Source organism: Panicum hallii, chromosome 2 (assembly GCF_002211085.1).
Source record: "Panicum hallii strain FIL2 chromosome 2, PHallii_v3.1, whole genome shotgun sequence".
Taxonomy (NCBI): Eukaryota; Viridiplantae; Streptophyta; class Magnoliopsida; order Poales; family Poaceae; genus Panicum; species Panicum hallii.
In genome coordinates, this window is record NC_038043.1 from 53,113,370 (window position 1) to 53,127,383 (window position 14,014).

Consider the following 14,014-nt stretch of genomic DNA (forward strand, 5'->3'; position numbering starts at 1 on the left):
CCGCACCACCCACGCTCACCCGGTCACCGCCGGCTGGCATCCGCGGCCGGAAGCACGCCGCCGCCGCCTCCGTTCCCCCGCTGTCCACTCGCCCCCACCGCACGCCCGGGCCTGGCGGCGGATGACGTGACGCTGACGTGCGGCGGGAGCACCACCACCAACGCCAAGGCACGTATCTTGGCTGTCCCTTTCCCCAGTGTCCTTGCATCGTCCCGGCCTCGTTGGGCCCCACCTCGGCGACCCCCCGCCCCTGCATATATTTCCCTGTCCGTACACCCTCGTCGCCTTCCATCGGCGTCGGCCTCGGCTCCAGTCACCCCGCCGCCGGAGACGGCTGCTGCGGCCGGGCCGGGGCTCCACCTTACGGAGGTTCTGCGGGACTGTGAGCCGCGCGGGCGGCGACCCCAACCCTCGCCGCTGCAGGTGAGCTCGTTGCAAGCTCTGATAGTCTGATCTGCCTCGCTCTGTTTGGTTCGTTCTCGAGGACATTGGGGAGTGGGAATGGGATTTGTGTGGCTGCAGAGTGCAGACTGGTGTGTGGGCCATACCGTCCACTGTTTTTTCCCCTTGGAGACGATCTAGACGATGGTTGCATGCATGGATGCCATTCTTTTGCACCCAATCTGCTTCGGCGATGAGAGGAGAGAACACGGTAGCTGTGTCTTCTCAGGAACAGCTCCGCGTGGAGTGTCCCTAGGTGTTCGGCTGGCTCCATGGCGCCATTTTGTTGGACTACTGCGGTATTCACCAGCTTGGTCAACCAGCACAGTACATCGCACTCGCACGCCACCTGTTCGGCATTCCACCGGTTCGCTCACCACGCGCCCACGGCTGTCCGCCCAACCACGCCTGCAGCGCTCTCTCTCGCCACCGGCCGCCGCACGCCCGGGGCTGACGGCGGAATGACGTGACGCGACGGGGCGGCGTGCGGCGTGCGCAACACTTACCCTTGCCTCGTCCCGGCCTCGGCGGGCCCAACCGGGCGGGATCATATTGTTTTCTTCGTGCTCTTCTCCTCATGTGACCTCTCCCCGTCCGGCCCCGTCGCCTTCCATCGGCGTCGGCTCAAGTATCTCCCCGCCGCCCGAGACGGTTGGTGCGGGGCTCCTCCTCCGGGGAGACTCTGAATCCGGAATCCCTCGCCGCCGCTGCTGGTGAGGCCGTTGCGAGGTACAGTACGTACCATGAAGGCATGAACAGTCCCCCCTCCCCCCCCCCCCCCCAAACAATGAAGACGATCTACGTGATGGTTACACGAACGTGCACGCCGTCCGGCGATCGTCTCCAGAGGAGAATCCGGTAGCACCATCTTCTCGGGAACGGTGCACTGTTCCATTCGCCTCTGACTAGTCTCCGACTAGCATTTCGGCTCCAGCGACATGCAGTGAGAGCCGTTTCCGCGGACCACGGCGATCGAGTACTTTACTGCTCCCCATCTTGGTCAAAGCTACAGCAACATAGTGTACGTTGCAGTTGGACGCCACCTGCCCTCCATTCCACCCGTTCGCTCACCTCATCACCTGTGTGCTGCTCGTTTTTTACAGGACGCGTCGCGGTCGCGCTGGTCGCCGACCGCCGGCAGCGCGCGGCCGCCGGTCCGGTGCACGCGTCGCGCAGAACGCCGGCCACCGCTCGGCTCCGCCTAGAAAGGAAAGGAAAGGATCGCGTCGCACGCCCCCCTCACCTTCCCGGTCACCGGTCTCCGCTGTCCACCCGTGCCGAGGCAAAGCGCCACCCACACCCCCCGGACGGGCGGCTGGCGGCGGCCATGACGTGACGCGCGGCGCCCGCGCCACCAAAAAGTCGGCAATAAATTCTTCTCCGGTATCTTTTCGTCGTCTCCTAGTCGGTACCCGGGCCCACCACCCGAGCAGCGCGGGCTCCGCGACCTCCGCTCCCCGCTCGTCCCGTCCCGGTGGTGCCTGGTGCGCCCGGCGCACTGCGCGCCCCGATATATACAATACAATACTCTTCTTTCTCCTCCGCGATTGCGTCCCCGCTTCCGCTTCTCTCCCCCTCTCCTGTCTCCTCCGCCTTCCCGCCGTCCACGCGACGTTCCTCGGGCCCGTCGCCTTCCTTCGGCCCACCCACCCACCCCCCTCTCTCTGACACAAGACAGTTGCGGTGGGGCTCGTTCACTGACTTCATTCGGAAAGTGCAGAGCCCCCCGACTCCCGGAGCCGCGCGGAGCGGGCGAGAGCGGAGACCCTCGCTGCTCCTGCAGGTGAGCTCCATGGCCTCCCTGTTTGGTTGGTTTCCGCGGTTTCTTGGGGACGGCAGTGGCTGGGTTAGTTTCACCGCTGCCTTTGGTTGATCGCCATGGAATTTGAGGTCGGGGTTGGCTCCCGGGAACCTTGGGCGGACCGGACGGAACGGAACTCGTGTGTTCTGGGTGTGATCTTGTGCGTTAGGGGTACAAGATATCTCGCGGGATATTTCTCATTTCTTATTAGGGTGTGTGCAGTTTTCTTTTCTGCGGGCGGTTCATGGGGACCAGGACTGCTAAAACAGATCGATCATTTTCGAAAGCTTTTATTGCAGTCTCGTTGCTGCTTCACTCACTTTGGATCCAGTTCTCGCGGACCTGGGCCTGGGGCTGCTCCAAGAACGGCCTGCGGAACTTTTAGCGCAGTGCAATTGCTGTTTGAGTGTTTGTTGCGATTTGCGGACGTTTGGGCACTCTGGATGTGTGGGCCTGAATATGTGAGAACCGAGAATCCTTGTTCGGATTTGGTGAAAAGCCAGGGGAATGGGAAAGGTGAGACCACAGGTGGGCTCATAAAGTTGAAGGATTAGTAGGATGGTGTAGCTAGTGGAAACGCGAATATATCTTTTCGGACGTCAATTTGTTTCATAACTTTGGCGCACTGAAGTACTAGTAGCTGATGTGCCCATTACTCTAAAAAAAACAAAAAAACAAAAACAAAACTGATGTGCCCCTAAGGGCTGGTCATAGGAACATGGTTTTTTATTTGGGTGATCGGCTTGAGAGTTGAGACTGATTGGCCTGGTGCAAAGGTTGTACTTTTGCCTATTGCAATCAGTAAGGCGGTCCACATCTCGTGTTTATTGCAGGACAATATAACAGTACATGTCAGGATCAGTAATGCAAGTGAAACTTGGATCTTGTTCTGTTACTGTAGCTATCGCATAGAAGTTCACAACTGATAATCAATGTATCAGTGTGTCGTCACTTGGTTAATCCAAATATATTCCTGATGAACTAGACTTGGTTTTTAAACTGATTTTTTCCTGCGAAAACTCATGAGTAGCATGCAAACAGTTTCCGTGTTTATGATGTTTATGGAACTTCTAGGTAGCAGCTTTGCAGTGTTATTCTGTTTTTTTCCGAAGTTGCGAGTGAGACTTTGTGCTGGTTAAGCACTGATAAGTGATAAACTGATAACTAAATATGACATGATTGCCATTGTGGTGCAGGTGATACTTTTGTAGCCTTGCTAATAATAATGGTTAATATGAGGGACAACGAATCGCCATATGAAGCACAAATGGAAGAACCCTTAGGGAGGGTGTCTATACTTTCTTACGGTTCTGGGCATATGCTTAATGACATCACATCGTCGTGTTGGTTTACCTATTTGCTGGTGTTTTTGACTGATGTGGGACTTAGTCCAGGGTACGTGCTTTCTGGGTTACATCTCTTTTTCTCATATTCCAATCTATGAGTATGTTCTGTCCTGTAGCATGTGGCTCAATTATGTTAAACTGGAGGTATTTTTGAACTCACTTTAGCTTTAGTCTTAACTCTTTATCCACTCTGCTTGAAGAGGAATTTTACGCTGCTATGAATTAGGAAGTAAGTTCATGTTTAATTTCAAGTTGTCTTAGACGTGATTCAGTATCTTACTGCAATATTCTCAAACATCTTTAAAAAAAAATTACGATCTAAAACTTTAATGTAAGTATGCACAACTGTTCATCAAATTCTTCTGTCCCTTTTTGTAACTAGTGCTAGTAATGTTCAAAATTTGGCAAATAAGACTTTACCATGTTTCAATACAAATGAGGCTACAACAGAAATGTTAGTTCCTAGGGAATGCCAATTACCTTTTTTAAAAAAAATAAAGCCAACTAATTTTCTGATCAATGACATGTTGTAGAGTCTGCCTAAAATATTGGATTGTTGGATCCAATCATGTTTGTTTACCCAGGTTATGAGAAATATTGAGATGCTGAAAGCTTGGAAGTAAAAGCTTCAGGATTACTTCAGACACTTTACTTTATAATTCACCTTTGCAGCGATGCTGCTGTTGTCATGCTTTCTGGACAGTTGGCGGATGGATTCACAACAATATTTGCTGGGGAACTGGTATGAGCCAAGAAACATGATGATCCGTGTACTATAATTTCAATACAATAACATTTTAATTGATGATCTTCTCTTTTTAGTCATCACGAGCTGAATTTGTTTTTAAGCATTTGCTGTGTATGATTCCGGGGAAGATATATAAACAAACTGCTTCTGTTCCAGATGGATCGTTTTGGGCATTTCAAACTGTGGCATGCAGGAGGATCTATTTTAGTGGCAATTTCCTTCTCATCTGTTTTCGGTAGCTGTGTTCCTTGCAAACTTATGGGGACTAATTCATCTACTTTGGAGACTGTTGGATACAGCACATTTGCCGCTATCTTTAATGTTGGTTGGGCAGTTACTCAAGTTGCTCACATGTAATTGCTCCTTTATTTCAGCACTTTCCCCATGATTATGTCTATGGTTTCAGCAGTTCATTTATGGATGTCTTTTACATATTTCTAAGGTCAATGGTGAACTGCATGACATCAAACCCATCTAGCCGGGTTTCACTTGTAAGCTGTCGTAATGCCTTCACAATGGTTAGAATACTCTACTCCAGTGTTTATTCTGTTGTGTCCAAATGACAAAATAATTGCATCTGATGTGCTCAATTTCCATGCTTTCGCTAGGTTGCAAATCTTAGCCTGTATGGCATTGCTTTGTTGATATTTACTCTATTGCAGTCAGTGAGCGTACTAGTTCAGGTATTCTCTTGTATTAAGTAATATGTTCACTGTGTGCCTGATACTCTTGATATTCATTATAATTTTTCAATACTTGGGACAGTATCGGTGGATTGCTTATGTGTCCATTTCCCTTGGATCTTGTTTTGTTGTCATCTTCTTAGTTGGAACAAAGGAGCCGGGGTAAGATGGATACCTATGTAATTAATATTCTTTAGAAAGAGTTATTGACTTTCACTAGGTTTTTCTTCTCCTTTATTATTTGTTGAATAAAGTATTTTTATCTTTAGGTCAATTCAGCACTCTACGGATAAGAACCTTTCCAGAATTTCATGGGCCTACTGGTTCAAGAGAGTATTATACTACCAAGTTGCTCTAGTCTATACTCTGACTAGATTGGTGACCAATGTTTCACAGGTATCTAGTAATCTTTTATCTGTGATATAGGACTGAAATTACCTTTTATTTGAGAATTTCTAAAGGCATTTATACTTTTCATTGTATTTAGACTGGTGAATCTTATTTCTTGAATATACGACTTATGCTTGGAACTTCAACAATACGACCAGTCAGTGATAATGTTCTGTTTGTCTTAACAGGCATTTCTTGCTTTTTATGTGATATATGATTTAGAAATGCCTCAATCCTCGAAAGCATTGGTAAGGTCCAACCCCACACTTTTTTATTTTTTAAGATTTATTTCTGACAATTGCAATAGTTCATCAATCATTCTATTATTGTATCCTTTGGCGTACTCATCTATCGCACATGCTATTGTAGAAATTTTAAACAATTGAACAAACAAGATATATATTATACTCGGTAGAACTTATTGCCAATGATGTAAGAGGTGAAAAAAATTGAAGGCCTGAAAGCTGCCGAATTTCAGCCTGTTCTCTGAAATTAATCTGCTTTCTGTTAACTCCAGTACATTCGGTGATCAGTCCAGATAATCTGATGTTTCACAGTCAAAATAATCTTATTACTGAAATATATGTTAAATAATAGTATTTTTTTTCTTCTTCCTCAGCTAAGACACCGTCACCAATTTCGTAACATATACTCCATATTATATCAGTTAACCATGATGTTGTGTTGGTAGCGGTGGATTTCCAACTAGGGCCATGGCCCTACTCTTGACCCAGTTACGCTTTGGAAATTGAACTCCCTTGTGTTTTTGATGTAGTCCAGCCCAATCACGGCAGCAATACCATTGTGTGGCCCTAGTTGTTGGACCAGCCCAGCTCCGCCCCTCTGCGTTGACTTGTAATATGTGTGTCCCCTGGATAAATTATTTCACTTTTTTGTTTTTCAGATTCCCGCTATTATCTACGTCTGCAGTTTGATAGTATCTGTAATATTACAGGTCAGACTATTTTTAATGACTATTTTTTCTAATTTAGTACTTTGTTATTCAACTCAATGGAGTTTTGAAACGTTTATAGGAGACTAGGTGGTCAAGTTGGCGTCTCAAGCTTTACTTTTCAGCTGGAGCAGTGCTTTGGATATTGTCAGGTCTTGGAATTGTTCTTCTACCAAGCAGATTGCACAACGTCATGTATGCCATTTCAATCATAATAGGAGCTGCCAATGCACTTATGACAGTAAGTACAATGTAACATTGATTAATACATGTACTGCAAAGAGATGATACAAACTTTAAATAAGATGTACAATTAAAGGGGGAAAAACCCTTTAAGAAGGTATGTCACCAATTAATCATGCCATGGTGGTATGCTGTCATTCTGGCCCATGTACCTAGCTGTTGGCTGGGTCATGGATCTGGTATCCTGGCTTGTATTTCAATCCTGACCTTCAGTACTATTTGGTTTAGTAAGTGTCCTTTTTTATCAGTTATGTTAAAAGGGTGTGGAGATAAACAACTTAACCATTTTTGTATACTATCCCTGCATATTTTCAGCAGATTTTTTCCACGCATATTACTTCCATCATTCTTATCTTTCCTTGATACCAGGTGACAAGTATTAGCATGGAAGGTGTTTTAGTAGGAGAAGATCTAAATGGTTGTGCTTTTGTGTATGGCTCATTAAGTTTTGTTGACAAAGTATCATGTGGAATAGCCCTGTATATACTGGAGTCCTATCAAGGTAATAGTTGTAACTGTCTTAGTACTGGCTAATCAACATAAGCATTGACTTTTTAATATTTCAGTTAAAATTTTGTGATTTTGCATACAGGTACGATAAGATCAAATTTAGTAACGGCATTTGGCTATTCAGTTACAAGATTTGGTTTGGGCTTTGTTCCAGCTGCCTGTTCGCTGCTTTCAGCTATAGTAGCTTATACCATGGACCTCCCTGATACTCGACGAAGACCTTTGGTGGAGCCCCTTCTAGCATGATTTTGCTTGTGGCACTGCTACAGTTGACTGTCAACATTTGGTCATCAGTAATAGACACATGATCGCGCGATGAAATTACTGGAACCTGAAGCTACTAACGACATTATAGGGTGGCGGAGGAAGTGGATGCTTGGTCAATTCATTGCAACTTCATATATAGTCTGAATAAATTATGATGGAGAGAATGTACTCAGCGACACGTTGAGTATAAATTAAAAGTAGCATTGGAACAGGAAGACTTCTATTGATCACACTGATCTGTACAGATCAGTCCACAATCCATTGTAAATGCATCTTATCTTCGTTGTTCAGAAAGTGCATGGCGTGTATGGCAATTCTTTTGAAAGCAATTAAACTGCCACATAGGCATATATAGCTCTTGCCAAGGGAAAGAATGTCTACTCTAGTTTTTGTTTTATAGGACTGTAATTTCATTGTACATATAACACTGATTCAAAAGAAACATTTCATACTTATATTGTCGGATGAAATCACCTGCGGTCATGTAAATTATTTCTGATATTCAGGAGTTATGCTAACTGTTCAAGAAAGCTAACTGGCCTATCTCTGGTGGGGTGATGAACATGAAATTCATCCAGGAACATGTCCTGATGTCCACTTGCCATCTGTCACATTCCAAACCTATTACATTCACACGTAGGTCTTATACAATTGTGAGAAAGTTCCAAACTTTCATCTAATTGTACACTGATTCCTTCACCAGTTCTAACTGAAAATAACTCCTGTCCAAGAGCTGAATAATAGCAGCTGCAGTTTATTTTTAAGTATTTCTTTCTCCGATAGCAATGTAAAAAGGGTATGTAGAATGCGGCACCTGTTGCAACTTGCAAGGCTTCCAATATACGTTTTGCTTCCAAAAAATGTGCTATTGTTGCGTGGGGTGCCAGATTATTTCTGCTGCATTGCAAAGGCACATTAGTACAGTTCTTATCTGCAATTTCATTCAGTATAGGACAAATTTAGCCCGGTAAGTGCAGAATAAATCTAGTAAAACTGTAAAAAGGATGCTTTCTTTTGAAGTGATCAGATCCAAAGAAAAACCACAGATTGACTTACCTAATGTTCAGCTAGTGGCCAGTAGCTATGAAGATTGAGAACGCAACTACCTTGCCTATTGCACTGGCATTGCTAAAGATGTCACCTAGGATACTAATATTGCAACGTCACTTCATACCAGGAATAAGTTCATCCACACCATTGCAAATGAATTTCTCAGTACACCTACTGATCTATATGACTGAGAAACTGTTGCGGTTGCAAGTCACATTCAGCAGTATGCCAATCTTGTATCCTATTTGGTAATGTGAACAGGCACAGGTTTGTACCACACAAACACTCTTCTCTGGCGTTTTTTTTTTGTGCGCGTTGCAGGTTTGCAGCACTCTTGAGCACATAGCTACTAGTTGAGTGTAGATCAAAAGTAGCATTGGAGCAAGAAAACTTCTATTGATCACATCTATCGGAACAACACATAGCCTTGTGGATCCATTTTGAACTGTTTTCGTATGATTGTATTTCATTATATAGCTGATGAAGCCATTTTGCCTACCATCATTGATTCTGATATTCAGGAGACAGATGCAAGCAACTGGTTTCAAAATTGATTAGATAGGAAGAAACCTAACTGACCACCTTTTTTTTACATTTACATGTGTGATCTGACTTTGTCTGGTGGAACTGTTTTTTTTTTGAACTATGAGGATATTTTTTAGAGTTATAACCATGAGGATATTAGAGGCCAGACAAGTCTTGTGATGCCCTCTCATTCTGAATACATGGTACTGTGAATTTGCAAGGTGCCAAACTGCCAACTGAATGCGTATTTCTGTGTCCATTCCTAATCTGCTCATGTGCCAGCAGGCTCAATCGAAACAAGTACTAGGTCCCAGGCTCCCAGCAGCTTCTTTCTCCTCCTGAAGCAACCCCTTCCCTCGCCGTCCTTCAGCTCCATGACATGATGCCTCCATCTATGCCATGCGTGTCCCACTCCCACCCTAGGCATGACACACACAACGTCGGTTGTCTGTGCAGTGCGCACTGCGATGCGTTGCGTTGCGTGCAACGGTAGGTCTCAATCCTCGGCGAGGGGCCTGGCAGGACTGTGCGCGGCGAGGGTACGCGTTCCGGCTCGCTCGATGCCGTCGCGGCCGCGCGGTTCGGCGGCCGCGTGCTCCGTGGGGATGCTCGCTCATGCAGACAGGTCGGACGGCCGCGCACACGGGCAATGCAGGCGTGCTCATGGCGACGACGTGCGCGCGCTCATGGCGATGAACCGAGCAGGAGCCAGAGCAAAGGCCGCAGGAGCAGAGCACAACGTCCCCAGCGAGCTTGCCTCCAAGTTCCAATCCCCGCGGCTCCCCTCCCTGGACGAGGCTCCGCGCAGCGCATCGTCCATCTTGGCCGCACGTGGCCGATCCAACGACCAGGAGAGACCAAGGGGTGGACGGTATTTCATTTACCGTCCACCCCAAGAGTCGGACGTCGCCGCCGGGATCGTCGAAGAGAACGACGCCATGCTGACGTCCATCGCCGCTGCCACATTATGCGCGTCCACGGCAATTCCGACCGCGAATTCCTGGAGCCCTGGCCAAACCGCGATCGGCGGCGTGCGAGCTTATCGACGGATGGCGGCTTGGACGGACTTCCCGCTGCCGGACGGGCGAGCGCGGCAAAAGCCCGCTCGTGTTCCGGGCGTGCACAGGGCACGGCGGCCATGAGGCTGGGTGGCGGCGCGGCCCTGGATCATGAGCGCTCGTCCCCGAGGGCTCCCGCTTCGGCGGACCACGAACGCCTTGGCGCCGCCTCCGTCGCCCCGCGCTCTTCGTGCTCCGGTACCTCGACTGCCGCCGCGCGCGGGTCACCAAGACGACTTCAATTTGGAGGTGGCTTTCGCGCACAGCTCAGGGAGGCTGATGAATTGGTGGATCCATTTTGACTGCCATTTTGCCTACCATCATTGATTCTGGTATTCAGGAGACAGATGCAGTCAACTGGTTCCAGAATTCATTAGATAGAAAGAAACCTAACTGACCACCGTCTTTTTAGATGTGTGATCTGATTTTTTTTCTAGTGTAACTCGGTCTGATTGAACCATGAGGATATTAGAGGCCAGACAAGCCTCGTGCTGCCCCCTCATTCTGAATACATGGTGCTGTGAATTTGCAAGGTGTCAACTGAATGTTTATTTCTATCCATTTCAAATCTGATATTTCAGAGTTCATATTCGCTATATATACATGTCACCTTTTTCTGGATTTAGTGGCTTGGCGGAATCGAAAGCCTAACGCTTCCCTTGAACTATGTGTAGATTCCTATCTTGTGTACCAAAGTAAGATAGCTCCAGACCCTGATTTGTTCTACGGCCCAGAATGCCCACTAATGCTTGCTTCAGAGGGCAGGCTCGCACTGGTTGCGACCTGCACGCTTCAGTGTTTACATATTTTCGTTCTGCAATGAACTGTAGCTTTGCCTGTAGAATGCACGATCATTCGTTGCATTGCACCTCCAGAAAAACTGGCATCCGCAAGCAAGTCCTTGCAAGTTTATGCAGTATAAGGTGAGCATAGGCTGGAACTTTCCCCTTTTTTTCTAAATAAACAATATAAGATGAATTTAGCCTGATAATTGCAAAAAAAAAGGCCTAGTTTTTTTTACAGCTTCTCACCTGGGTACACCATCAATAAATCCATCAACCCCTTGCTGAAGTGTAAAATAGACCACTAGAGCCTAGAGGCACTGATGGTCACTAGTGTCTGATAGTCCTAGAATTACCTCATATTGGTTGCATCGCGTCCATTTTTCCACTATCAAGTATCAACTATCAAGCAAAGTTTTGTCTCGTAGTACTACAAAGAAAATATAACATTGTTATCACTGACAAATGGTCCTACGCCCCACATATCATCCGCATGTTTTGTCTCTATCCTTGTTAGTGAGCAAAATTTTCTTCTCCTAGTGTCAATCCACCATGTGCTGTGTAGCAGCAGGTTTCCAGGGTGGCAGATGAACTGGGCTCGATCAGCCTCTATATAAAAGCCCAAACAGGGCATGCATTCCTTCACCACCGAGCTCACACATCCACCGGCAATGGCGTCCATCACCACAAAGCTCTTGCACCACCTAGCACTGTTCCTCTTCCTTGTGCAGCTCACCGGCCCAGTTCTCGCCTCAAAGATCAAGAGCCATGCTGCGCTCAAGCCTCAGCCACCGAGCACCTACATCGTCCATGCCAACCACCTCGCCAAGCCGCCGCACTTCGCCACCCTCGAGGACTGGTACCATTCCATAGTGGCAGCCCACTCACCTCGCCCCACCAACACCAGCCGCATCTTGTACACCTATGACACCGTGATGCAAGGCTTCGCCGTCCAGCTCACTGGCGACGAGGCCCGGCGCATGTCAGGCACTCCCGGCGTCGCCGCTGTGTACGAGGACGAGATGTTCTACCTTCAGACCACGAGGTCGCCGGGGTTCGTCGGCCTCGACCCGAAGAACGGCGCCTGGAACGAGACGAACTTTGGCGACGGCGTCATCATCGGCTTCATCGACACCGGCATATGGCCCGAGAGCTCGAGCTTCAGTGACAACGGGCTCGGCCCCGTCCGGGCGAGCTGGAAGGGCAAGTGCGTCGACGCCGACGATTTCAATGCCAGCCTGTGTAACAACAAGCTGGTTGGAGCCAAGGCCTTCCGCGCTGGCAGGGCGGGGAGCAAGATCTGCGGCGGCGTCCCCTCCCCGAGGGACAAGGACGGCCACGGCACGCACGTGTCCTCGACGGCCGCCGGCGCGGAGGTCCCGGACGCCGGCCTCCACATGTTCTCGCGAGGGACCGCGTGGGGCCTGGCGCCCAAGGCGAGGATCGCCATGTACAAGGCGTGTGACATCGACGGCTGCTCTGGGGCGGACATCATAGCGGCGGTCGACGCCGCGGTGAAGGACGGCGTGGACATCATTTCCATGTCCCTCGGAGGCCAGCCGCGCTCCTTTCACAGCGACGCCATCGCGATCGCCACCTTTGGCGCTGAGCGCAACGGCGTCTTCGTCGTCCTCGCGGGCGGCAACGCCGGACCGGGAGCATCTACGGTGATCAACACGGCGCCGTGGATGGCCACCGTCGGCGCCGCCACCGTGGACCGGCTGTTCCCGTCGAATCTCACGCTTGGGAACGGTGCTGTGCTCGCGGGACAGTCCCTTTACGCCATGCAGGCCAAGGGAACCGCCATGATGCCGCTAGTGTTCAGCGGATCCCCTGGTGACTGGACGCCCGACACGGTCATGGGGAAAATCGTGGTGTGCATGGACGGAGCAACCGACGCACATGGCATTCTCTTGCAGAATGCTGGTGGAGCAGGGATAGTTGGTGTGGATCCTCGCGAGTGGTCTCGAGATGGCACCACGGCCTATGCCTTCACCCTTCCGGGTCTCGCGCTCAGCTACACCGCCGGCGAGAAGCTCAGGGCGTACATGGCCTCGGAGCCCAACCCGGTGGGGTCCTTCAGCTTTGGCTGTGAGACGGTCATTAGCAAGAACAGGGCGCCGGTGGTCGCCGGCTTCTCGTCGCGGGGCCCCAACCAGATCGTCCCCGAGCTCCTCAAGCCCGACGTCGTCGCGCCGGGAGTGAGCATTCTGGCGGCCTGGTCGGGCGACGCATCTGTGTCGGGAGACTTTGTCGACGGGAGGAGAACCGCCTACAACATCATCTCGGGCACCTCCATGGCGTGCCCGCACGTCGCCGGCATCGCGGCGCTGATCAAGAAGAAGTACCCCAGCTGGACGCCGGCGATGTTACGGTCGGCGCTGATGACGACCGCCTGGACGATCGACAACCGCGGCCGGCGCATCCGCGACAACGGGGCCACCGCTGACCTCAACGACGGCGTCAGGGTCGCGACGCCGCTGGTGGCCGGGGCCGGGTACGTCCACCCGGATCTCGCGCTGGACCCGGGCCTCGTCTACGACGCCGGCAAGCGCGACTACGTCGACTTCCTGTGCGCCCTCAACTACACCGCGGAGCAGCTGCGCCTGTTCGTGCCAGACTTCGTCAGGTGCACGAGGACGCTCGCCGGCGGCCCTGCCGGCCTCAACTACCCGTCCTTTTCCGTGGTCTTCGACAACGGCACCGCCATCCGCACGCTGACGCGGACGCTGACCAAGGTGTCCGAGGAGGCCGAGACGTATAATGTCATCGTCAAGACGCCGAAGCACGTGAAGGTGACCGTCACGCCGACGACCCTGGTGTTCAACGAGCCCAACGAGAGGAAGAGCTACTCGGTGGAATTCAGAAATGAAGCCCGTGGAAACCGGAAGACAGAGTGGGGTTTCGGACACATCAGCTGGGAGAACGAAAACCATCGTGTCAGGAGCCCAGTGGCCTGCCATTGGCAGAACTGATGACTTCCAGTAGAAATTTGCAGACTTGCAGTAGAATAAGGAGTGCAGATGTGTTGATGAGTTGGTCGGGTCATGAAAAATTCAGTATCTTTTGTTGTGACTATGTGAGAGCTATCGATGTTAGTGGTTATATGATGTTAAATTTTCTTGTGATCCCTTAAATTTGCTTGTCTGCCTGAACATGACAAATTGCATTTGCAAGCTGGTAAGCATTTTTATCTTCTTCAGATAAGAATTCCATGT

At 49.6% G+C, this 14,014-nt stretch overlaps 2 protein-coding genes across 6 annotated transcripts; both read left to right on the plus strand.

Annotated features, from left to right (window-relative positions):
- Window positions 1-407: 407 nt before the first annotated feature.
- On the plus strand, window positions 408-7,851 carry LOC112882871 (major facilitator superfamily domain-containing protein 12). 5 transcript variants are annotated; one of them, XM_025948045.1, is made up of 13 exons: window positions 408-423; window positions 3,439-3,637; window positions 4,261-4,330; window positions 4,493-4,689; window positions 4,779-4,854; window positions 4,945-5,019; window positions 5,102-5,181; window positions 5,289-5,415; window positions 5,598-5,657; window positions 6,314-6,364; window positions 6,444-6,602; window positions 6,974-7,106; window positions 7,197-7,851. In XM_025948045.1, exons 2-13 carry the CDS (start codon window positions 3,468-3,470, stop codon window positions 7,358-7,360), a joined length of 1,362 nt encoding a protein of 453 aa, XP_025803830.1. In that variant the 5' UTR covers window positions 408-423; window positions 3,439-3,467; the 3' UTR covers window positions 7,361-7,851. The 5 variants fall into 5 exon arrangements, with proteins under 5 accessions (XP_025803830.1, XP_025803829.1, XP_025803826.1 ...); XM_025948044.1 differs by lacking the exon at window positions 408-423 and adding an exon at window positions 2,054-2,224; XM_025948041.1 differs by lacking the exon at window positions 408-423 and adding an exon at window positions 2,671-2,758.
- Window positions 7,852-11,467: 3,616 nt separating this feature from the next.
- On the plus strand, window positions 11,468-13,771 carry LOC112883580 (subtilisin-like protease SBT1.7). The gene has a single exon (XM_025948902.1). It carries the CDS (start codon window positions 11,468-11,470, stop codon window positions 13,769-13,771), a length of 2,304 nt encoding a protein of 767 aa, XP_025804687.1.
- The last annotated feature ends 243 nt before the right edge of the window (window positions 13,772-14,014 follow it).

What these genes read in the sequence shown, in the direction of transcription:
- LOC112882871 (XM_025948041.1), top strand. Translation starts at nt 2,686, where the DNA reads ATGTGTGGGCCTGAATATGTGAGAACCGAGAATCCTTGTTCGGATTTG. An exon ending in AAGCCAGGGGAATGGGAAAG is followed by an intron (nt 2,759 to 3,438) that starts GTGAGACCACAG and finishes ATTGTGGTGCAG; the next exon opens with GTGATACTTTTGTAGCCTTG. An exon ending in CAGTGAGCGTACTAGTTCAG is followed by an intron (nt 5,020 to 5,101) that starts GTATTCTCTTGT and finishes TACTTGGGACAG; the next exon opens with TATCGGTGGATTGCTTATGT.
- LOC112883580 (XM_025948902.1), top strand. Translation starts at nt 11,468, where the DNA reads ATGGCGTCCATCACCACAAAGCTCTTGCACCACCTAGCACTGTTCCTC.